The 24,675-nt window shown below is 36.3% G+C and overlaps 1 protein-coding gene across 6 annotated transcripts in view; it reads right to left on the bottom strand.

Moving 5' to 3' along the window:
- LOC106141160 (ryanodine receptor) overlaps positions 1 to 24,675 on the bottom strand; it is a 113,998-nt gene that overhangs the window by 69,164 nt on the left and 20,159 nt on the right. For 5 of the 6 annotated variants that reach the window (XM_060952054.1, XM_060952058.1, XM_060952057.1 and 2 more), the window contains exons 7-35: positions 24,439 to 24,508; positions 24,009 to 24,208; positions 23,470 to 23,652; positions 23,045 to 23,216; positions 22,500 to 22,669; positions 22,033 to 22,157; positions 21,561 to 21,764; positions 19,155 to 19,324; positions 18,086 to 18,276; positions 17,300 to 17,440; positions 16,805 to 16,968; positions 15,738 to 15,879; positions 15,199 to 15,409; positions 14,920 to 14,997; positions 14,562 to 14,692; positions 14,287 to 14,377; positions 13,896 to 14,045; positions 12,753 to 12,906; positions 12,293 to 12,420; positions 11,812 to 11,892; positions 10,279 to 10,378; positions 8,598 to 8,715; positions 8,044 to 8,124; positions 7,478 to 7,590; positions 6,891 to 7,002; positions 2,911 to 3,047; positions 2,084 to 2,206; positions 1,187 to 1,301; positions 222 to 360 (exon numbers count right to left, since the gene is read on the bottom strand). In XM_060952054.1, coding sequence (XP_060808037.1) covers positions 222 to 360; positions 1,187 to 1,301; positions 2,084 to 2,206; positions 2,911 to 3,047; positions 6,891 to 7,002; positions 7,478 to 7,590; positions 8,044 to 8,124; positions 8,598 to 8,715; positions 10,279 to 10,378; positions 11,812 to 11,892; positions 12,293 to 12,420; positions 12,753 to 12,906; positions 13,896 to 14,045; positions 14,287 to 14,377; positions 14,562 to 14,692; positions 14,920 to 14,997; positions 15,199 to 15,409; positions 15,738 to 15,879; positions 16,805 to 16,968; positions 17,300 to 17,440; positions 18,086 to 18,276; positions 19,155 to 19,324; positions 21,561 to 21,764; positions 22,033 to 22,157; positions 22,500 to 22,669; positions 23,045 to 23,216; positions 23,470 to 23,652; positions 24,009 to 24,208; positions 24,439 to 24,508 — 3,994 coding nt within the window. Of the gene's footprint in view, positions 1 to 221; positions 361 to 1,186; positions 1,302 to 2,083; positions 2,207 to 2,910; positions 3,048 to 6,890; positions 7,003 to 7,477; positions 7,591 to 8,043; positions 8,125 to 8,597; positions 8,716 to 10,278; positions 10,379 to 11,271; positions 11,372 to 11,811; positions 11,893 to 12,292; positions 12,421 to 12,752; positions 12,907 to 13,895; positions 14,046 to 14,286; positions 14,378 to 14,561; positions 14,693 to 14,919; positions 14,998 to 15,198; positions 15,410 to 15,737; positions 15,880 to 16,804; positions 16,969 to 17,299; positions 17,441 to 18,085; positions 18,277 to 19,154; positions 19,325 to 21,560; positions 21,765 to 22,032; positions 22,158 to 22,499; positions 22,670 to 23,044; positions 23,217 to 23,469; positions 23,653 to 24,008; positions 24,209 to 24,438; positions 24,509 to 24,675 lie in introns of all 6 variants that reach the window. The other variant, XM_060952055.1, reaches the window with a different exon arrangement.

The following is a 24,675-nucleotide window of genomic DNA, read 5'->3' as shown; positions in this document are numbered from 1 at the left end:
CGTTCCAATTCCAACATTTTTTCTTTAGCATAATCATCGTTTCTCATACCATCCGTCCAAATATTATGCAAAAACATTATCATCAAATGCCAAACAAATCTGTTATGCAGTATTCAAATTATGCCGTTAAAATGTACGAGGACCGAATTTTGAAATGTATGAGTCCCAATTAGGTCGAAGCAATTTATCAATGGTTAGTTCTGCAATATGACAAGTTATACCTGTGACACCCTGATCTGAGGGTTAGGCCTCCGCATGCCCCTTTCCGGAGAAACCTCAGTGTCGCTGAACGGGTCAGGAGTCTTCGACTTGCGAGACTTCGATCTGTCGCCGCTTTCGCCACGTTTACTCTTGAAGAATCTAGAAAATTACACTTCATGTATTCTTAAGCATCTTCCTGCTTTTTTCGTTTGACCCTGTTTAAGTTTTCCCTGGGGAGATGGTTAACTCCGATCCAGGAGTCAGTAAGTATAGCTATATATTCACAAATAATAATTCGAAGAAGCTACCATTTCAATTTGTCACGTTTAGGTAAAACGTCGCAGGGAAGGGTGATAAGAGATAATTTAAATTAAAAAAAACAACAGCAACGACAATCTTTATTGGCCTAGTTTTTTAATTTTTAAGACGGCGTGGGTTTAGCTATAGACACGAGATCCAATAAGAAGCCGCCTGAGGACATCGAGCTACTTAACTTGGTGAGCGCTGAAGAAGACCAAAGGAGAAGGTGCGCCCATTTGGAAATTGGCGCAGGGGACAGCGGTACTACGCCACAACTTCTATGATATTGTTAATAGCGGAATCTAACCCAGCTTGAATTATTGGACTTGTATTAGGCTAAATTGTTTAGTTGTTGTCTTTTACGACATCCACAAGGGAGAAATGATCATATAGATGAGAAATGACTCAACAAAAGATTTAAAAAACATATCACATTAAAAAAAATACGGTTTGCTAAAAATTTACTAAACTGTCTCTGTAAAAGTTAATCTAAAGGAATTAAAAATCAAGTCCAAAAGTTTTGTCTGAATTAAGAACATAAAGATTTGTTTTCAAAATTTACATTTTGATGTTTTTAGAATTTTTCATGTTTCTACTTGCCACCATCCATTGCATACTTCTTCCGATTCATCTAGAAAAATATTCATGAAAATTTTGGCCTTAGAGCAAGTTGACGTAAACTCACTTAAATGGGGACTTCCCCCTCTTATCCTTCTTGTCATCAGGCGGACTCTGCACACCCAACTCGTATTTGGACATCTCCGCTTCGCTGGTAGAGCGGTGCATACCGTTCACTTGACCTAAATATAAGTAGTTAAGTTAATTTGAAGAATTAATGGTCCATTGAAATAGATAACTAGTGGTAAGAACAAACTTTTAAATCTCCAATCTCAATGGTTTATTTCCATCTATTTATAGACACGAAATTGACTTAGTACTTACAATTTTTGTCCTTTTTTTGTTTCTAAGTATTACTAAGAATACAAAACTAGAATACTAAACTAGGGCTAAATAAAAAAAAATATTGTCCCCATGAAATTTACGACAAACTACCCGATAAATACGCAAAAGAGATCGGTAAATTGTTGTTAATAAATGCAGAAGAATCATTAAAACACAATAATCTGATTGAAAATAGAATTATTGTTAACAGCAAGAAGTATCACAGCATACAGACAGATGTGATGAAAGAAGAATTAATCATTGGTACTGAAGAAGTCTTCGTTGAAAGTATTTTAATGGCTATGGTCGAATATATGGATATTACGTCGTATGAAATTTGTAGCGATTTAATAAATGTTATAAACAGCTTCCATGCTTCATCCATTCTATCATGAAGCCATACAGATGAACGTGGCCTTTGTCTTTTCCAGACTTATAACTCATTTATTCATTGAGATACAAAGACGTGATGTAAATATTTTTACCACTGAGGGGCTCAAATCCACTTCCGAGACTGGAACGCTTATCCAGCGATAGTTGTATGGACTATCTCTTATGACTGAAATTTTAGTCTGAAAATGTATGTCAAAGACAGAAATACTCATGCAGCGAACGAAGAATAAGCTTAACACAAAACAACCTGGCTGCAAATTATAATTCTGTATTGTCACTCCTCTGGTCATGGATCCCTTCCTTGGAGGCCTGGACGGCTGCCTCTTCATCTTAGAGCTGGGTACTTCCTCGTTTTCGTCGTAGTGAAGACCTTGAGTTTGGAGTAAAACTCACTTAGAGATAGTTGGGGCCGTGCGTGTAAGTACAGCAAATAGAAGTACCGATTGTTGTTATAGATATCGGAATAATATAGTTATTGAGCTGTCAAATAAATGTCAAATGTGTGTAAGGTTTATTCGCGATAGGCAATGACATATCTTCCCCTCTCTTTTATTTTGGGGTAATCTAAAATGTTAAAAAGAAAGAGAAGATAAAACATATACCATGTTGGCTAGAAATTACAACCATCATTTGCGACGTCACATGATCAGTATTTACCACTTCTATAGTCTCTTATTATTCCGAATTCTATGGTTGCTACCTATATACAGTTTTAGATGGAAACACTTTAAAAACCAGATACAGCACGATTTACTTAATATCGGTGTTTAAAATGCTTTAACTGTTAACAACTAGTATTTTAAGGGTTTCGCCAGGAAAGCAAAATGGGGAATAAAAGGTTTAAAAAACTCTAGGTTAAAACAATCGCTTACCATCAGATGGGCCTGGTTCAACAAGAAGTATTAAGTTATTAGCTATTTACTCAAATTAAGGACACAAGATATATCTATTTAGGTTTTAAATTGAAACACTAATTTGCCTTAGCGAAAACAATTCTTTAAACAAAAAAAAATATTTTTATAAAAAACAAAGGAGATACACATTACAAAAGTAAAACAAAAAACGTAATAATACCTTTTATATCGTTCATAGTGAAACCGCTCCTCATGATTTGGTCGATGTGTGCCGGCATCTGGGCCTCGGTGGCTTCCTTCATCAAGATCTGTTGGCGGTCTTTGATTTCTATCCAGCGACGAGATTTTTCCGCTTCACTGTTATAGCAAAAGATACATTTGTGAGTTGTTCAAGCAATTTTAAAATAAAAGCAGAGGTATAGGGGTGCAAGTATGTTCATATTATTGCACATTTTGTAGAGTGAAGCTATTAAAATCCTAGTAATATTATAAATGCGAAAGTTTGTGAGTATTTCAGGATGTCAGTATGGATGTTTGTTACTCTTTCCCGCAAAATCTACTGAACCGATTACGATAATATTTGGTATGTGGGTAGCTAAAGATCCAGAATAACACATAAGCTATTTTTTATCCCATCAGTAACTCGTTCTATGAAACCATTTTTGGTTGTCTGCCTGAAACTGAAAAGCTTAAGAAATTTTCGATGCGTTAGATTGTTAGAATATTCAGTCATGGTCTTATATAATCAGGATACTGTTAAAATATAAATAAAGAGTTACAATTTAGAGTGCTAAATGCACTATTGCAAACAAAATAATAAAATTTTATTTATAAAAAAAATCTGCCAATCTAAGGTCTGCCGCGCCGATGGATGCATGGCTAGGGGCGAGCCTAGTCTCGAGCGTGCCACTTCCGCCATGGGGTTGGGCGACCCCCAGGTAATGGCTAGCCTTACCCTGGCATGCGGGGCTCTGCTGGGGCGGACAAAATTGTTCCCTTGCGTCTCGTGGGAATCGCATGGATGCAAATTTTTTAAAAGAGCACCTAAATGGCGGCGATGGTGTCCGCACCCCATCACGTCTCGTTCCCGGCGGGAGCGGTATGCGGTCTGCTGAAAGCCGCTTTGCGACGATGAATGTAAGAGGAGGAATGAAGGATAAGATTGAGGAAGTATGCCAGATGATGGATGAAAGACGTTTGGATGTGTTGTGCGTGAATGAAACGAAGCGGAAAGGATGCGACGCGACGCAGCACGGCCCTTACACGGCGTATTGGTCTGGAATTTCCAGTACCAGCCGAGGCTGTCAAGGGGTCGGTCTAATTCTTTCTGCACGAATGGCTGAGTGCGTGAATGAGTATGAGTGTGTCAGCCCTCGTCTTCTATGGATTAGGCTGAAAGTTGGAATCACTCGGATCTTCGTTCTAGGTGTTTATGCACCTTGGGATGTGGGTTCGAGGGGTACAACATCAGCAAAAAGCGAAAACGAGGAGTTCTGGAATAGTGTAAGAGAAGTATTGAAAGTTACCAAGCCAAATGAGAAGATTATTATGTTAGGTGATTTTAATGGATGGGTGGGTGTAAAGCGTGATGGATATGAGAAGGTGCTTGGTGCGTTTGGTGACGAAAAGGTGAATGATAATGGAAGAAGTGTATTAGAAATTTGTCTAGAGTGGGATCTTTTTGTGTCGAACTCAATGTTTCAACATAAAGAGATCCACACCTACACAAGAGTGGAAGGTATTTTAAAAAGTATGATAGACTTTGTGATTGTAGATGAAAGATTGAAGAACAAAGTGCTGGATACCCGTGCATATCGCGGTGCTGGCATTGACTCGGACCATTTACTGGTGATATCCCGGATAAGGGGTATCTTCAATCGCTGGCGGCACAGGGTAAGGGAGCAAACCAGCGCTTTGGAAAGAGTAAAAGTAGAAAATTTGCAAGATATGGATGTAGGTAAGAAGTATATTAATAGACTGAAGGATGAATTTGAAGATTTAGAGGAAATGAGCGATATTGAAGATGGATGGAAGGAATTTAAAGAAAGAATTGTGAAAGTAGCTGTTGAAGTGTGTGGTGTAAGTAGAAGAAGGAAAGGAAAAAATCACAAAAATGCGTGGATGAGTAAAGATGTGCAAGAACTTGTGCGATTAAAGAAGAAAGCATGGCTGGATTTGTTAGCAGCAAAAGCTAACTTAAGAATGCAAGAGGTTATAGATGAAGATGTGAATGAAGCACGTAAGGAATATAAGAAAATGAAAGATTTGGTTAAGAAAGCTGTGATTAGAAAGAAAGAAGAGTATAAAGAGGATTTTGATAAAAGGCTATCAGAAGACTTTCAGTCAAATCTGAAAGTATTCTGGAAATCCGTAAGGTCAGCCCGAGGAAATACTATAACCAGAGAGCTGACTAGGATCAGATGCCAGGATGGTAGCGTTGTGAAAGGAGAAGAATGTGTACTAAAGATATGGAAGGACTATTTTGAAAGTTTATTTGAAAAAAAGGAAGGAAATAAGAAAGATTTCTGCTATAGCGAAGAAAAAGAGAATGAGATGGAAGGCGAAATTGAAATGTTCGAAATTGTGGAAGCACTTAAGAGTATGAAAGCGGGAAAGGCTGCTGGGTGTGATAGAGTGTCGGTCGAGATGCTTAAAGCAGGAAAAGGCGTAGTAGCTAGTCAGTTGTACTGCCTTTTCAATTTGTGTTGGAGAAGCGGCCGAGTACCAAAAGATTGGTGTAAGGCTGTTATCGTGCCACTTTACAAAGGAAAAGGGTCACAGCTGGACTGCAAAAATTATCGTGGTATAAGCCTGCTTAGCGTCGTCGGCAAATTGTATGCTAAGGTATTGATTAATAGAGTCAGGAATGAAACTGATGACAAAATATGGGATGCTCAAGCGGGATTTCGAAAGGGAATGGGATGTACTGATCAGGTCTTTTCCTTGCGGTGCATAGCCGAAAAGTTTTTGGCCAAGAGTCAAAAAGTCTATTGCACATTCGTAGATCTGGAAAAGGCCTATGACAGAGTTGAGAGGAATGAATTGTGGTCAGCACTTTCTATGCATGGGGTGAGCAGTCTCTTAATACGAGCACTGAAATCCTTATATGAGGATTCGAGTGCTTGTGTCAGGATAAACGGAGCGCACACTGAGTGGTTTAAGATTGAGAAAGGCGTTAGGCAAGGATGTGTTGCGTCACCGTGGCTGTTCAACCTATTTATGGATAGCTGCTTGACAGATTTGAAAGAGTCTAAAAGTGGATTAAGGATGAATGAGTTACTCGTCAAATGTCTGCTCTATGCCGACGATCAGGTTATACTGGCGTCATCAGCGGAGGAGTTACAGGAGATGGTAAACTGTATGCATGAAGCTTTAAAAGAGAAAGGAATGAAAGTGAACGTAAGTAAAACTAAAACACTGGTTTTTGAAATGGAGAAAGAAATGACAGCATGTAATATTTTGATTGGAGGAGAAAGAGTGGAGCAAGTGAAAGAGTTTGTATATCTAGGATCAAAGTTTACATCAGATGGCAAGTATGATAGTGATATTGAAAGGAGAGTGAACGCGGGGAACATGGTGAATGGAGCTTTGCATGCCTTTATGAGCAGTCAGAAACTATCCAAAAAGGCTCGACTGGCTGTGCACAGGGGCGTGTTGGTCCCGACATTAATGTATGGGAGTGAAAGTTGGGTATGGCAAAAGAAGCATGAAAGCAGAATAAATGCAGTGGAAATGAGAGCGTTAAGGAGTATGATGGGTGTGAAATTGAGTGACAGGATAAGGAACAGCGTGATAAGGGAATGTTGTGATGTGAAAGAAGATGTAGTTACAGGAATAGAAAAGGGTATGTTAAGATGGTTCGGTCATGTGGAGAGGATGAATGAAAGCAGGTTGACTAAGCAGATATACAAGGAGAGTGTGGAGGGAAGGGTCGGAGTGGGAAGACCTAGACGAACGTATCTTGATCAAATTAAGGACATCCTGGTAAAGGGTCAGGTCAAAAGTACCCGAAACCGCCGAGCTTGTATGAAGAGAGTTATGAATGTGGACGAAGCGAAAGAAGTATGCAGAGATCGTGGCAAGTGGAAAGAGGTAGTCTCTGCCTACCCCTCCGGGAAAGAGGCGTGATTTTATGTATGTATGTATGTATGTATAAAAAAAATAAGTTACTGAGTTCCTTTACATTTAGTGATGACTTACTCGATGAATTCAAGGTGACAGATGACCGGTAGCGATAGGCGAAGGAATTCCCAATTGGCCTTCTCCATTGTCTCAAACGTGTTGTGCGAGATCTTCAGACATGGCGGAGTATCTGAGAATGGATGAGAGTTTTAGGTAACTTACATCTTTATCTTAATTATTTTTTGCGACCACAAAAAAATAATTTAACTATGTACTTTTCCTGTTTGGCGTGATTTAAGTGCCGTGTGGTTCCTAAGTATAGGACCACTCCATCTCTTTCCCATGGATGTCGTAAAAGGCGACTAAGGGGTAGGCTTATAAACTTGGGATTCTTCTTTTAGGCGATGGGCTAGCAACCTGTCACTATTTGAATCTCAATTCTATCTTAAAGCCAAATAGCTGAACATGGCCCATCAGTCTTTACAAGACTGTTGGCTCTGTCTACCCCGCAAGGGATATAGACTTATGTACGTGATTTAAGCTTTCCTTGCAATTTCTGAAAATCCACATTTTGAGACTATGAATGACTATGGAATGGCCATATTTCATATTCTTACTCCCAGTATTTTTCGAACGGAAGAAATTTATATTGATTATTTGTGTACCTGATCCAGCAGGAATCCTTGTCACGTCAATCCTGGTGTCAGCCATCTCGTCTGTGTTTTCGAAGATAGGTTGGTCTTTTGTGTACCAGTGTGTCACGTCTCGTTTCATGTTGCTAAAACAAAGATGTTTGTTACGGGTGAAACCGCTTTTGTGATAACAGAAACTGGTGAACTCTCTCGGTTTAAGTACTGTGTGGTAATTTATTTGTCACTGAAAAGCAGCGTCATGACCATGTCAGGTCATACAGCTGAGTGGATCCTTTTTGGTATTATATAAGTAAGAATAAGATTTTTAAGTCATGTTTAGGTACTTGTATTTTATGCTTAATTTAAATAATTTATTTCTTTCTTTCGTGTATTCTTGTTTTTAAATCTCAGATGTTTTATTTACGTGTGGTATTTCTTATTTACTAATGAAACTTTTCAATCAATGATGTTACAAGGGTCTTTTTAATATTTTATATTGCACGAGAATGAACAGTCTAATATTATGTTATAAATACATATAACGCATATTTTGGCTCTACCGACAAATATCTTACTTTTGTATTAAATATAATACTTACACACAGAATGGTTCATAACCTTCTTGCAGCCCACAAGTAGTAAAGTATTTTAGCGTGTTAACATCTTGACCGTATGTGAGTCTGAAAAGAAAAAGAAGCATTTTTAATAAAGATAATATAAATTATTATTTATTTATTTTACTGTTGGCATTGTCTACCCCGTAGGTCATGATTATGTGTATATACATATGTATCATTTAAATGCGATGTTAATGTAATGTACAATGTTGTGATGTGAAAGAAGATATAGTAATAGGAAAAGAAAAAGGTATGTTAAGATGTTTTGATATGTGGAGATAATCAATGAAAGCAGGTTGACTAAGCAAATATAGAAGGAGAGTGAGGCCAGGAGTACCTATCCGAGCTTGCATGAAGCGAGTTATGAATGTGGATGATGCCAAAGTAGTATGCAGAGATCAGGGCAAGGGAAAGATTTAATCTCTGCGCCCACCCCTCCGGGAATTTATCAAACGTGTGAAAGAGATTTACAAAAAAAAAAAACCACTTGTCAACTATATTCTACATAAAATGAACAAGTTTTGAAATTCACATACCTCGCTTTCTGTCCCACACCAAGGGTACATGCAGGTACAAAATTGTCCCCTTGGACATCTGCAAATGTGGTCTCTCCACCTAAAGCGTCCATGAGCAGCTCGCCATTAAGCGAAAAACCTATACAGTTATAAATAACATTAATATCAACGCATACATCATAACATTATTCAATTAATTTTCATTTCACAATATTCTAGTTTGAAAAGGTATACTATTTATTCGAATTTTGTAAATAATGATTCAATTTCATAACTGAAAAGATGACCTATATTAATAAGTTTTGAATAGCCAATGGATATTGATGTGATCAAAATAAAATGACAACTTTTCCAATAATAAATTGGAAGTGTTTATTTATAATTCAATAATCACTACAATAAGGGAATATTCTATAAGCCTTTGTGTTAAAACACAGTCTAGTTATTAAACAATTTCTGACATTAAGAACAAACAAAAGTTTAAAAGGAATTTATCTAAACTAAGTATTATTAAATTAAATATTAGTTTAACAAAATGTTATTGCCAAGGCAACAAATACTGAAACTGTTAAAATGATAAGATGTTAATAACAAACGTGACTGTTAGGTATGATATTTGAACGTTATTAAAAAATAAATAACTGAGACCTGATAATTTTGACTACAATTTTTGAAAGCTATAATAATAATATATTAATATAATAATAACCTAAAATAACTATGTACTATATCGTAACTATCGTATATATATGTACTACTATTCCTAAGTAAAAGGACTAAGGATTTTGTACAAACTATACAAGCAGGTTTAAGACCTACTGAAAAATTTATGTATGATGAAGACTAGTCTAAGTTGAAAAACTATTTATTGGTAAGTGCATCACTAAATTGAGATAGTCGTTTAATGAAGTCAAGTAAAAATACGCAATTAGAATAGAACAAGGGCTATTTGAATTTCTTGTGAGTCATGTCATTTTAAATATTCATCCTTCTATATTATATTTATATACTATTCTACAATTAAATTCCAAATTGAATTGCCTACTCGTATTTATGAAGATATTAAAGAGTTTATATTGTCTTTGATTTGTAGTTCACACTTTTTAGAATGAAAAAATAGTTACCTATGTAATGGACAATTGTAATGTATGACAGTTCAATGATGGTAAAAAGAGGTGCACGTTTTTAGAATCAACGGTGATCAAATTCGAGCGATTGATTTTCAAATTAGTCTTTAAAATGGAGGATGTCCTCGACGATGATGCTCCAAATAGTGCCGAAAACCGAGAAATGAAGCAAAGCAATGCATCGGCTGTAATAAACAAGATCGGAAGCGAATGTTGATGAATGCGAGCTTCGAAATTTCGGCTTAAGCTTTCAACATGGCAGGAACATTTTTTTTAATATCAGTATCCCAATAATTAATAGTAAATACACACTTATTAATAGTTAGTTTTGTTCTGATGAAGAGTTATTCTAAAATAAAAGGGAGATGATTGTAAATGATAGAAAGCGCGACAGAATTACAAATAAAAGCAAAATAACTGTCTTTAAATATTATATTATAAGCATAAAATGTACCCAAACCACTGCTGACATGAACCAGGGTGTGTACATTATAATTTAAAAAAAAGATTCACAACAAATAAAATATTCCTGCCAAAATGCTACGCGCAAGCCTCAGTCCAATTTAGTTCCTTACTTATTGTCTTATCAATTAGATCGAGGAAAACTCCAACCACATCGCCAACAGCCCATTGCTTGCCGAAAGATTCCGTACTACCGCTGTACACCTTTTCCTCCTTGAAAAGTCCAGAAAATTCTATTGAAGATCTTTATTTCGGTTTTGAAATTGGTGTGACGTATGTAAAGTTACTAATTAAAGATTGGTAATTGATTGAACTGTTTTGTTATCCTTTGCTCCTCGGGGCCAATAATATTTTTTCTCTACTTCCCACTATGACAACTGATTTGACGATTTTCAATTTAACTAACAGCATAAAAAGAGTAAAAAAAATGATATCAAAATTTAAGAGTATAAGTACCTGGGTGACCGAGCGGACGTCAGAAAAATCTTAAAAAGTAGTAAAATCGAAAATGTGTTGAAACATTGTGATAACAAATGAAATCAATCAATTGTTATGAAAAATTGATACATTATGGATCTCAAGAGAAGTTTCTAGTCTAAACAGATACGACAAAGGAGAATTAGCTGTTCAAATACGATAATAAAATTATGGGAAGTAGTACAAGGTACAAGGGACACGTCAATGTTGTGTTACCACGAGTTAACCACAAATACATTTAAAAAATCCGTGGAGATACTGCCCTGAGGTTCGTTATTATAAACGTGCTTTTATGAATAAAACTAATAAAAATTAACTATTGGCCAACCTAACTTCACTTTTTTTCAATACATATTAATGCTGTATCAATTACACAGCTTTGCGTCAACTTATTCATATATCCTCTCTTCAGTAGGCGGCCATTTTGATTTTTTTGGTACTTATGTCGGTTGAGGTATCAAATTACACCGGGTAAATCCCTCGTACATAGAACAACCAATAGATTCTGGGATTCTCAATGGTTCTAAATATTTGAATTTTCGAAACATATAATTTTTTTTTTTATTTAATTAAACGAATAATTTGGCAAACCCCAGAACAGCATCCCCATCCCTAACGTGGCAACTCACTAATGGTCATGTCGCAAACGTCTAGGAAGCAGCCTACAATGTCGCCCACTTTGAACTGCTGGCCGAACGTGTCGTTACCACCGCCATGTACTTTGATACACTGCATAATATTATAGTGTACATAATTTTGCACTTACATGGAAAATATGTAGAATTTTTTTTAATTAATGAACTCACTTTGCACATTCATTAGGGATACAAAAATCTTTAATAAGATATCACATTATCAATATTCATAATGGCATTTCTAATTTTTATCAATTGTATTAGAAATTAAAAGTTGCATCAAAGGACTACCGAAGGTCTACGTCACTCTAAATTGATCCTTAAATTTTGGTTATAAAGAAAAACAATGATATCCGGGCATCCAAACTTGCATTTTATTGTAAACTGCACTGCTGCAAAAATATTGGCAAATCGAGGATTAACATTTTGTTGACGTTCAATTTTGAAATATCTAACCAGTCTTCTTCAGTTTTTCATCAATTTTTTTAATAAAAACTTTCTGAAATCTTTTTCTTATTTTTAAACATTACTTACATTATAACCGTCGAAAGCCCAAGAGTTCTCATCTTGTCCCAGCATCATGCCAGGCGGCATGTCGGCGTGCGCCCAGCCAACCTGTGACATACAATTATTTCGTTGTTACCCTTTTCTATTTTTCTCCGTATTATTCTATTAATTAATTAGTTCAGTTTCTCCTACTACTGTTTTTATATTTTCTCATTTGTTTCTTGACATTTGCCTCCACATTTTTCTGTCTTCGGCACTCTCTCTTTTAAGTCCATTGGTTAGCATTTCATCATTGGTGAAAAGAAGCCAGTATTTCTTCTATCTATCTGGGCACTACTTACTATATGTATCAGGCAAATAATAAATAATCTGCCAATACGAATTAGTTTACCTTGCAAAGTGTAAAAACCTCACATACCCAATCCAGACCGTGGTCTGGACTCCTCTCCAGAGAGGCAAGGGCGTTACTGGGAAATCAGATGGATGATGAGAGAATCAAGGATCTTACCCTCATGGGACCTGCAGTGAGGATCTCGAACTCAAAGTACCATTTTCCAGAGCTTACTGCGTAGTTTTTCTCAGCGCGGTACGTTCTGAAGTCAGCTTGCTTCTGTTTCGAGGCTTCAGCTAGCAAAGCTGTAATAAACACCATATTTTACTTCACAAGAGAAAAAGGTAGGTTAGCGCTAAAAATTATGGAAATCATCAATTATTTTTCATCTTTATGAAATTTCTAAATCGAGAGAAAATTAAGTATCAATAAAGAATTATAAAATGTCTAGTAATAATAATTTAAGTAGAAAAGGTGGACAGAAACTGCACGGAGAGACAGGACAAACGAACTAAGGAAACATTTCACACATTAGAACATTTTAAATGTTAGATACAATCGTTCTTAAGCTAGATAGTAATGAGAGCTAGAATGTACGAATTCATTATTGTTATCTTGTTTTAATTAAGTTTCATACCTTCATGTTGCTCTCCGGTAGGTGGATCCAGGTTATATCCATACACGAGTAGAGTCCTAACAGTCTCCGAAGCTGTGTCCCTGTTGGCTTTCTTGATAGCTTCATCTACTTTAGGATACGGTACTAGATGAGGCGATCTGTGCATATCGGGGTCCTAAAAGGAGCATTCGATTAAATTTAATACAGAATTGGTATCATGTCCCATAAGAAAATTACAATTTAAATGGGTACCTATTACTTTTGTCTCTAAACATACATCATAAAGTTATTTGTCATCATCGTCTTTTTCTGGTTTGTTGCCCATTAATTCCTCTTTGGAAAAACCCCGGGACTCTCGTATTATGATAAAAATTATTAAGAATGGAAACGCTTTTTGATAATTTTATTTAAACTTTGTCGCTCATTAGTTTAAAAGATATATCACCAAACATAAACATTTGTAAGATAAAACTAACAAATAACACAATCAATTAGCTAAATAGAAAGAAAGAAATAATACTAAAACTTAAATAAAAAGCTGGCATAAAAATAAATAAACATAAAGAAATAAAAGCGGCAACAGATCTTCATAGGGTGGATATGGCAGACGCATCTAGCTGTGACCCTCACACCTAGTAAATACTAGGAATACTAAATGTGAGAGTCACAGCTCATGAGACTGCCTCCATATTTCCATCTTTGTTGTAAGCTAACATACGTACAAAAGCTAATAAACGTGAAAGCTAAACATAAATAAAAACAATAATAATACATCAAAAACTATTAATATAAACAATATATAACATATTTGCGACAAATGCACATGACAAAAAACATATGTGATAAAAAAACATCTTTGTACTGGCAGGCAGTAGAGAAACATAATTGAAAATGTGCAATGAAATAGTATATAAATACTTTAAAACATAATTAAAGATAAATCTTTAGAGAAATGAAGCAATATTATTTGTAATTATAATTAGTATCTTGTTAAAAAATTGATGGTTGTGTATAAACCTGAGATTTAAACTCTAAATGAAATGTAAAAGCAATAAATACAACAAATAAATCTACAAATAAATCTGTAAGTACAACATTATACATACACAAAAAGCCACTAAAATATTTAAGGGCATAAATTAATACAAAATTAATGTGACTAACCTCATTCAACCCGTAAGTCCATCCTTGTTGGATGCGTTCTCTGGCCCATAAGTTGTGCGTATTCTCAGCCAATTGGTCCACTAGCTCGTCCATTTTTGGTGTTAGGGTAACAGCACTCAGGTCTAATGGTGCTGGCTTGTAACCATTCGACTGTTCGAAAATAAAATCTTCTTAAGGTGGATCTGACTAATAGCTTTCGTCAAATAAAGGTCGCTCAATTTTTTTATAACCAATACATTATGATGATGATAAAAAATAAATAAAAAAGTTCAATATTTAAGACGTTCTGATTTTTAATCCAGAAAATATTATTGTTACTCATCAAAGTAAAAGAAAACAAATACATTTTTGTTACAATTTAGTCTATCTAGATGATTTAATTTATACTCACTTGCATGAAAGGTTCATTGGGTAGACGGACGTTGCGAATGCGCGCCGGTGGTTTGTCTAAACTGATGTAATAACCAAGCGCCAAAATTGTCCTAAACGAGACAATATAACAGATTTAGTAAAACTAGATAGATTAACCAAGTAAACATTGCTTTAGGTGAGATTATTTCAAATATGTTGTTACGTGACTATGACTTCAACGATTATTAAACTCTCCAAAAAGAGATCGGAACCAAAATAATTATACAATACAGCCGTAGAAGACATTTCACATACTTCAGTGTCTGTACAGCTAACTGTATGTCGTATCTTTTCTCTGCAGGTGGCAGCCGTTCAAATGGCACGAGGCAAGGGTGAATCTTGTGTAAATCTTCTCGCTGATCGCCGTACATCCAACCGGCTTCAATCTAAAACAAAAAATATTACGAAATTTACCATTATGTGAAAAAAATTACCACCTAAAATTAAGATAAATATAAATGTTATTTAAAAATTTGATCATTTTGCATATTTTTAATGTCATATCGCATAGGTTAATCCTTTGAAATAATAAAGAAAGAATTGAATAACAAAAGAAGTGTTTCTCATACTTGATTGAATAAACCAATTAAAAGAAAATTTATATCAAATTTACCTTATTCATGGCCCACATTTCATGAATGTTCTCGGCCAACTTGTCTCTGATTTGTTCAACATATGACGGCAGAGTAATCTGAAAATAAAACAATCGCAATTAAGACAGATCTTTTTAATTACACATAAATAGATGGACATTTTTGAAATTGATAATTTTTTTGCGACCTCATTCCGCTCCTTGCTTAAATTCTGAGTTTATCGTTAAATTAAATCAATAGGACAAAATCGCTTAGTTGGTTCCGTGGTAAGAAAGACACATACGACCACAGAAACTTACAGAAATTGTATCAACTGGTGTCGGTACAAAAGCCGTATCATCTTGCACCAACGGAGGTCCAGCAAGGGCCCGCTTCGCTAAATTCCCGAAGTAGAAGCACGGTTCCAAGCTTAAGACTTGCTGAGGAAGGAGGGATTCCACGAGAGGAGAGTAGCCTTCTGGAGCTGCGTAACGGAGACGACCGTGTTCTCCGCCGAGAAGGAAGCGGCAACTGGATAAAATTAAAATATTGTACTTTTTTTTTTCTTTACTCAATATGAAATAATTATCCACAGTGATTGTGACTTGGGCAATAGTACATTTTTTGTATGTATATATATTATGTAAAATATATTCCCAATTATGGCAAAATTTAAAGTGTTTGCGAGATCCAAGCCAACAATTATGTTAAAAGTAAATAAGCATTATTTTAGCGAATTATGAAAGTATTTTTGTTAAAAATCTGAGAACGTTGACTTCAATCCAAATGAAATTAATTGATACCTAATAGTATAATTAAATTTTAATAAAACCAAACCCACAGTCATTTAAAAAAATACCTCAACTTGCTAGAACAGCTAATGACAGGAAAGAACATGCCCTCCAGGTTGAAGTTGGTGAATGATCCCGTGACTCGGACGCCGTTGAACATAAAGTTGATGATAGGCACTGTCAGGTCTAGGGCGCAGCCGATCACGTCACCTAGAGGACACAGATTTAAAGACCGTTTATATAAAATAGTACATACATATACATATACATATAGTCACGTCTATATCCCTTACGAGGTAGACAGAGCCAACAGTCCCGAAAAGACTGAATGGCCACATTCAGCTGCTCGGCTTAATTATGGAATGCAGATCCAAATAGTGACAGGTTGCTAGCCTATCGCCTAATAAAAGGATCGCAATTTTATGAGCCTATCCCTTAGTCGCCTTGTACGACATCCATGGGAAAGAGATGGAGTGGTCCTATTCCTTTTTTTGTATTGGTGCCGGGAACCACACGGCACATATATAAAATAGATTTATCAAAATCCTTATATTCAATCTTTTCTAAACTGTTGGCTCTGTCTGCCCTATAACGGATAAATATAGTATTCTATAAAATATATATTTAAGTAGCTATACTTTAAAACTGGTGCGTTGCATTATAAATATATTGTGACGGTAGTTGGAGAAAAATCAAAATGGCGGTAGTTGAACATTACGACAAGTTAACGAAGCTCAATACTATAAGGTAAAGGACCAGTCATGTCATGACTTCTGACTAGACCAGACGTCATGACCAGAAAAATCTTTACACGCTTGGTTTTCATTATAAAATGCTAAACTTGATGTTAGTGAATGGCATTGGTACAGTGTGCAAAAATAAGTTTATATTTGTTTGATTCCCAGTCAAGAAGGAGATCAAACGGGAATTGTTCTGTGAAAATCCTGACCAACCCAAAACAGGATCTAAGACAAAAGGCGCACCCCAGGATGCTCATCAAAGACAAAAAAACAAACACTCAGCTGGGACGTACGCCTGAAGGATGACGGCTATTTTATATTTACGTTTTTTCACATAATTTTCAAAGGTTTAGGTATAGGTCTATGTGACCATAAAATCTGGAATCTATATACACCTTTCCGTATATAAGGCTCGTCCGTATGCAAAGCGCCGGCGGCGTGTACGGGCGTTTTCCTGCCCCCCGCCCATAGATACGCCCCGTCGAAGCCGAACGAGTATAGATCGTCTCCCACGCCGTTACCGCCCCACTTCTCGCCGCCACCGGGGTATGGGACGTAGCTAAAAAATAAAATGTCAATTAAAAAAAAAATAATATAAACGGTACAGATTACAAAAATTGTGTTAGCCTTGAAGTAAGTTCGGGAGTTATGTTACGAGATACTAACTCAACGTTATGTACATACTCTATTTTTAATAAATACTTATATAGGACGTGCCGTTGTTTTTGGTCCTTAAAAAGTCGATTAAGGGAATAGATAATGAACTAAGGATTCTTCCTGCAGCTGCTAGCAATTGGCTGTCTTGCCACTTTTGGCTCTGTCCACTCCGTAAGGGATAAATACGTGACATTCGCCGCTGGCAACTGTTAGACTTAATACAATAAACTTACCCAGAAGTGTTGGCCCATCCAATGCGCAGATGCGGCATCATGTGAGTAGTTTTCTCTATGTGATCCATCGTTACTTCAAAATACCATTTCTGATAAACGGCTGAACCTTCTACACGACCTACAAAGATGTTTGGTCGAACGCTGAAATAGATCAGGTAATATTAAAAATCTTTACTGAATTAATCCACAGAAAAAGGTATTAATATACATACATACAGTCACGTCTGTATCCGTTGGGGGGTAGACAGAGTCAACATTCCTGAAAATACTGAAAGGCCACGTTCAGCTGTATAGCTTAATGATGGAATTCAAATTCAAATAGTGACTGGTTGCTAGCCCATTGATTATAAAAGAAATCCCAAGTTTATACTCGTAACGTTGATCCCTTAGTCGCCTTTTATGCCATCCATGGGAAAGATATGGTGTGGCTCTGTCCTTTAATATTTTATATTTGGTTGGCTGGAAGAAATCCCTTTTACGGATAAGACCGCATTTACACATTGTTTTTGTGTAGCAATATTTCTCTATTGTGATGGTATTTAGAGTGCACAAATAACAAACAATAAATACAATTCAGCTGTTTGGCTTAGTGATAGAATTGAGATTCAAATAGTGACAGGTTGCTAGTCTATCGCCTAAAAGAAGAATCCCAAGTTTATAAGCCTATCCCTTAGTCGCCTTTTACGCCATCCATGGGAAAGAGATAGAGTGGTCTTATTCATTTTTTTTCTAATGGTGCCGGGAACCACACGGCACACTTACTTAAACATTACAACAACAATTTACCTAGACACGTGATCGACCAATTGCGTCTGCAGAAGTAAATTCTTCCCCGGCAGCAAATAATCGCAGATGTTGTTCTGTGATGACCTGACCGCTACTCCGTTACCGACGCACAATGAACACAAAACGTCTAGAACTTTCGGGTCGCGACCGTGTTTCTCTAATAAAGAGATGATGACTTTTATGTGCTCGTCCTGAAATTGAAATTATTTCCTTAGTCTTTCTTTCACGTAAAATATAATCAAGTCTATATCCCTTGCGAGGTAGACACAGCCAACAGTCATCAACAGACTGAAAGGCCATGTTCAGCTGTTTGGCTTAATGATAGATTACTTAAACATAAAAACGTACCTCAATGTATTTTATGTAATACTAGCGACCCGCCCCGGCTTCGCACGGATGCACAGCCGATACTAAATATATCTCTATTAGAACTAACTAAAGGACCGCCCGCAAAGCGGCTAAGTCTTGCTCCCGGCAAAAGTGTCACTTCTGCCTGCAGTCCCGGGTAGTGCAGCAGTAATATTTTAATTTCACCACAACTTCAAAACCGAACGTCCAATTTTAATCATTCAAAGACCAAATATTGTCTACATAAATTGTACTTATTGATGAAATTATTTATTTTGATAAGGATTAATAGCATGAGTAAAAAAACGCGTTTAAATGTAAACCAAAAAAAATTCAAGATTTTTAAATAAAAATGTGGTTGTTGTGCCTCACTCGACATAGATAGGTATAGTGTGTCGCGGACTTTTTTGTAGATATTTATAAGATCTACAATTAATTAAAACATTTTATGGTTCTATCTTTTGTAGTTTAGGCAGCGTACGCAAAATAAGTAACTTTTTGGTTGATTTTTTTCAGTTTGTGTCCGAAATATTCAAATATATTACGGAACCCTATTTTTTTCCAAAATAAAATATAGTCTATGTTACTCGTGGATAATGTAGCTTTCGAATGGTGAAAGAATTTTTAAAATCGGTCCAGTAGTTTTTGCGCCTATTCATTACAACCAAACAAACAAACAAACAAAGTTTTCCTCTTTATAATATTAGTGTAGATCACTCACCCTCATCATATTCAGAGCTTCGGGCGAGTCGATGAGCACACAATGCAACACGTCCAGCATGCCGGTGCCCTCGCCAGAGGCTTGCGAGCCGAGTCTTGAGAACAGCCAGTTCAGACGGTTCGAGTTCGCGAACTGAGCGCAGTTTGTGTGGTTCCCTTTGATGATCGCCGCTGAGAAACATAAAAAGAATTGTAAGTATTTTTTTTTCTCGAATTGACATTCATAGGATAGAATAGGACCACTCCATCTTTTTCCCATGGATGTTGTAAAAGGCGACTAAGGGATAGGCTTACAAACTTGGGATTCTTTTTTTAGGTGATGTGTTAGCAACCTGTCACTATTTGAATCTCAATTCTATCATTAACCCATTAAGCGCCAAAATAAAACTAGCAATATTTTATATCAGAACCTTATATTTTCGGAATCAAATAAACACAAATAAACTCAAAATGAAAAAAAGGGGGGAAAAATAACCATGTTAAAATGTGGGGGGTGTACTCAATTGAGTACACTGGCCACTTACAGGTGATATTTTTCAAAACATTGTTTTTCTATACAAAAAGTCTTCAAACAAGTTTTACATTGCCGACGAATTCTGGCATGACAAACTGCTCATCGTAACTGTTTTTCCAGTTTTTGAGGGAAATGTTCGAAACCACCATGCGCTAGTCCATCCACTGTTGACGATGAGGGGCGAGTCAACGTTTATTTTGGTTGACGCAGATAATATCTCACAATACTGCGTCGAAACAGGAGTTGGTCCATTGGATTCTCGTAAGATAACACATACAAACGCCAGGAATTTGCTATGGCCATATCCATCATATAAGTAAAAAGAACCCAATACCATTTCTTCCCGTGAATATCAATCCAGTAGAGCGATATAGACTGGTCAAGCTCGTCAACCCCGCCCATTCCTTTGTTATAATTTTGAATTGTATAGTATCGTGATTTGTCAGCATTTTACATACACTATTGTCCTTCCATTTCACTAGCAATAATTCATTAGTTTTGTCGAATCTGTAGTCAAAAGCAGCTCGGTCTTCCTCCTTCATTTCTTTTACAGACTTTAGCGGACATTTCTTCATTCTATTTTCGCGAACTATACCCGTTGCATTATATCATTATACAGATTTGTACTTGAAATAACGAGCTTATAAACCTCTTCATCAAATATCTTCTCAAAAATTTGGACAGGATTCAAATCTTTCAAAGCCTCTTTCACAAACTGCTTTCTTTGGTCTATCTCAGTAACTCTTTCAGGTGTATAAGAAGATATCGTATCACACTTACGCCAAGTTGGAACTCCTCCCTGCTGACGTATTCGAAGACGTTTCGCCGCCAACGGTTCCTCGTCGCTACTATCGTCATCACTGATTGGAGTATTTTGTACAAATACCTCAACATTTCCGGGAACATCTTGTGGCAAAGACGTAGAAAACATATTTTATATTCATCTGCACCTTCTTCTTCATCCGTCAAGACACTTGGTGGTGGTGGTATGATGGCAATGCATATTCTGCATCATCATCACTTGTCTCAAAAATAGTTTGAACAGCTTCTTCCAGGCCCCGGAAGTCGTTACTTGCAACAAAACTTCTTGATGTCATTTTCAGTAAACTGCAAAAATAAAAGGGTATTTTACTCATGCAAGTTGCCACTGTACTCAACCGAGTACAGCAACATTTGAAACCAAATATTTTCTAAAATACTCAAAATTTCTAAATATTTTGTACTTTATAATACTAAGTAATAATTAGTTTATAAAATAAATAACACAAAACATAATTACAATAGCGGTAGATAATAAATAATAATTATAATGTAAACTTACATGTAGGCGCGTTCTAACCGTCCTATTTACGATGCTGTCACTGATTCAATTTTCAATCCACCCTCAAAATTTATTAAAAATTCTTTAGGTCATAGATATTTAAATAGATACTACCCGCAAAAGAGTCCTAAAGGTGATTAATGTATAACTTATGACTATTAAACTATCTGTACTTGTTTGAGTACAGAGGCGCTATATGGGTTAAGCCAAATAGCTGAACGTGGCCATTCAGTCTTTTTAAGACTGTTTGCTCTGTCTACCCCGCAAGGGATATAGACGTAACCATATGTATGTATGTATGTATTGACATTCATCACCGTTAAAATTATCTCCCCGCATATTCTGGACTGAGATCCGGCTAGGAAAACGGCTAAGAAGCCTTGTGACGTGTAATCACGTTGATTTCATCTTTAGTCTCAACGATATGGCTGGCTGATGGCGTAGTACATACACTTCACTGTGATTGGCTGATAGCGTTACATACTTTGTAATGATTGGCTGATGGCATCTGACGTAAAAATGTCACCACTCATTAAATCTTATTAAAACTAAGACAACTAATGATAACTTACCCAACAATTGGTATAAATATCCAGAAATCATCTCCCAGCTTTGTCCCGACTCGTCTCCCGCCAAGAAGCCGGCTAAAAAGCCTTGTGACGTAATGACGTTGATTTTGTCTATGGCTTCTAGGATCAGGTTGAGTATACCCTCCTCTTGGAACAAATCTTGTCTGTTGCGGAGCGCTCGGAACTTGTTTTGTTTTTCTTCGTGTTCTGAAAGAATGAGAATTTTTTAGCTATTAGATACCACTGCTATTAATAAAACTTAAAAAAACCGACCGTTTTTCTCCGACGACGACTTCCAATCTCGTTTTTTCTCTTTTTCTCATTATCTGGCCTTGACATAATAACGAATCATCAACATAAAGGCAGAACGTTTAAAAATATACGGTTGTAATAGTTAACCCTCCCAAAGGCAAAAGTCAAAATAAAATAAATTACTGCGGTTGAAAAAATTAAATTAATGATAACATTTCCGTACCCATGTCTTCATCAGGCTGTGCGAAGTAGTTGATGAGATCTTCCAAACACATCACCATCTCGCCGAGGTTGACTGACGCGAAGAACATCGAGTGGCGACGGTTCTCTTGCAGTGTTTCAAGGCCACTGACAAAATATTTTTAAGTTTATGACATTTAACATTAAAAAAGAGATTTGCAGTAGTGCGGACTAATCAGCGTTCCATTAGTATTTTGTCAAACATCTTTCTGGTTTTTCAAAGAACATAATTTTGCCATTTTCTATCTTTTTTACAAGATAAACTATTCAATCTAAATTGTCAATACATGTAGTAAAAGTAAAAATAATAATCATGGTCAAAAGGCGTACTCCGGAGCGGCCAAGATGTAAAGGGGCAAATGCGAGAAGGGACAAGAAGTAGAAAGTAAGTCCATAGAATACTTTCTGCTAAAACAACCTGTGTCAATTTTGATCGGATCGTTAACTTACTTGATAAACTTGGTGAAAAGCGACGAACACTTCCTTATAACCCTGGCTGTTCTGGACTCTTCCTCCTGTGACCTGGAGAAATCCAGACCGTCGTCCATCTTGCCTTCCTCGTGGAGAATCGCCTGTTTCTCTTCTACTTTACCCACGCCTTTTTTCTTCGTCTCGTAAGACTGGAAAAGAAAGATAAAGCTTTATAAAAGTTTTAAAGTTGTTTATTGCAATCAAGAATGATTAATGATCTGAATCTTCGAAAACTGGCCAATGTTTAGGAAAAGTGAAAAAATGAGATAGAGATATAGTCTAATAATTCTCTATCTATGAAATCAACAATGCGAAAATCTGTACAATCATAAACTATTCGTACAAATAGTACCTACCTATACAACGTCATCATTAAGTAAATAAAAGATACTAACAATTAGGCAGCTTAAAATTTTAGGTATTCATAGAAAAGGGGACCATTTAAAAAATCTGATCAATTTACAATAAAAAAGAAAAAGTTATTTAAACTATCATTTTAAAAGAACAAAGGAAAGTATCATCACCTTATAAGACAGCCACAATCCAGTCTCGGAATGCTGCACAATGACAGTAGAGTCACCGTACTTGATGATGGGCGCACCAATCACCTCCAAGTCCTTGTCTTCTAACACCACTTTCTGATCGTCCTTCTCTTGGCGAAGGCAGAAGGCGCATGATGCTGTTGTGGCTTCCTCTCTGAAAAGAGTATCATTTTTCAATTGTCAATAAAAAAAACCTAACTTAACCGAACCTGAGAAGAGGTAAAGGTGCCTTAAACCAACAAGCTTACAAGAAAATTTGATGCATGTAGAAGTATGCAAGATCGTGGAATAGATAATAGTAGGCAGAGACAAAATAATATTACTTGCCACAATCCCTGCAAACTTCTTTCGCTTCGTCCACACTCATTAGTCAATCTTACATACTGAAAAAAATCTTTACGACTCACCTGCTAACTAAATACAGCTCGTTCTGGTCGTTGACCCCCAAGTACCGGCCGGTGGTGATGTGCCTGATCCTCATGGGGTGGTACCAGTTGATGAACCCGCCCGCCCACTTCGTCCGGGCCAGCTCCAGGCGCCAGAGAGAGCGGGCTTGTGACATTACTGAACCACCTTCGTACACCACGATACTGATGAAAACATAGGTGAATGAAAAAAAGAAAATTTCAAAGTCTAGGGAAGACAAACATTGTGAATTTTTAGGGATGTTGAAGATGAAATCCTATGTGAAGTGTTTTGATCTTTTTAATACTAAAATTGAAAACGAATTCAGATAGGCGGCTAACATCCTTAGATTTTGAATATCTCATAGACTCAAAGTTAGTAGTATTCTTCGTTCATCATCATCGTCATGTAAGGTCAAGGCTGCTCATTGTATGTGAAAAGATCTGGAGTAGGAAATTTTTTGACAAAAAAATATTTAATAGTATGTTCTACAAGTACATTCATTTATTTATTTTACTTTATCAAATCATACTATACTTACTTCTGCCCCCCTTCTTTAGTCCACGTACTAGGTATTGTTAAACACTCGTCTCCTCCGTGGAAGAATCGCAGTACATCCCCTCCGAAAACATAGCCGACGTACTTCATACGCGAAATACCTGTTCCGTACGGCTGTACGGACCAGTGCGTGACGTGGAACGACGCGTTCACTATTGATACTTCGTTTTCCTTAGTCGTGTGCTGAAATAAGATAAGAATATCAAAAATTTTGTACTGCTTGAAGATGTGTTGATAAATTGTATTTTCAAAACGCCAAAAGACTCTGTCTGAATCTGTTAAATATATGTACATATTATTGAGTGTAAATAATAAAAGTATTTTCCAAAAGACTAACCTTAAATTTTATGAACCCTTCATTAAAATTAAAGAATAACATAGTTATAGATTTTAATGCAATATCATTTTCTTACCAAATATCTCTCAGTTGCAACTGACACCAAAATCAAGTCATCTCCAACTCTTACTTTCTCACCCTCAGATCTGAAAAAGAAAGAAAAATAGATGCATATTATATTATGATTAATTAGATATTGTAGATTTTAAGATGCAGATTAATTAGATATTGTAGATTTTAACAACAGTGTATTAAAGTTCGTGGGGCCTAGTAAAGCACCTTGTGGCGCACCAAAAAAATGTAATCACTTATT

The sequence above is a fragment of the Amyelois transitella genome, chromosome 27 (assembly GCF_032362555.1).
Source record: "Amyelois transitella isolate CPQ chromosome 27, ilAmyTran1.1, whole genome shotgun sequence".
Taxonomy (NCBI): domain Eukaryota; kingdom Metazoa; phylum Arthropoda; class Insecta; order Lepidoptera; family Pyralidae; genus Amyelois; species Amyelois transitella.
Note: the sequence above shows the minus strand (reverse complement) of the source record. Positions and strands in the feature narration are given on the sequence as shown.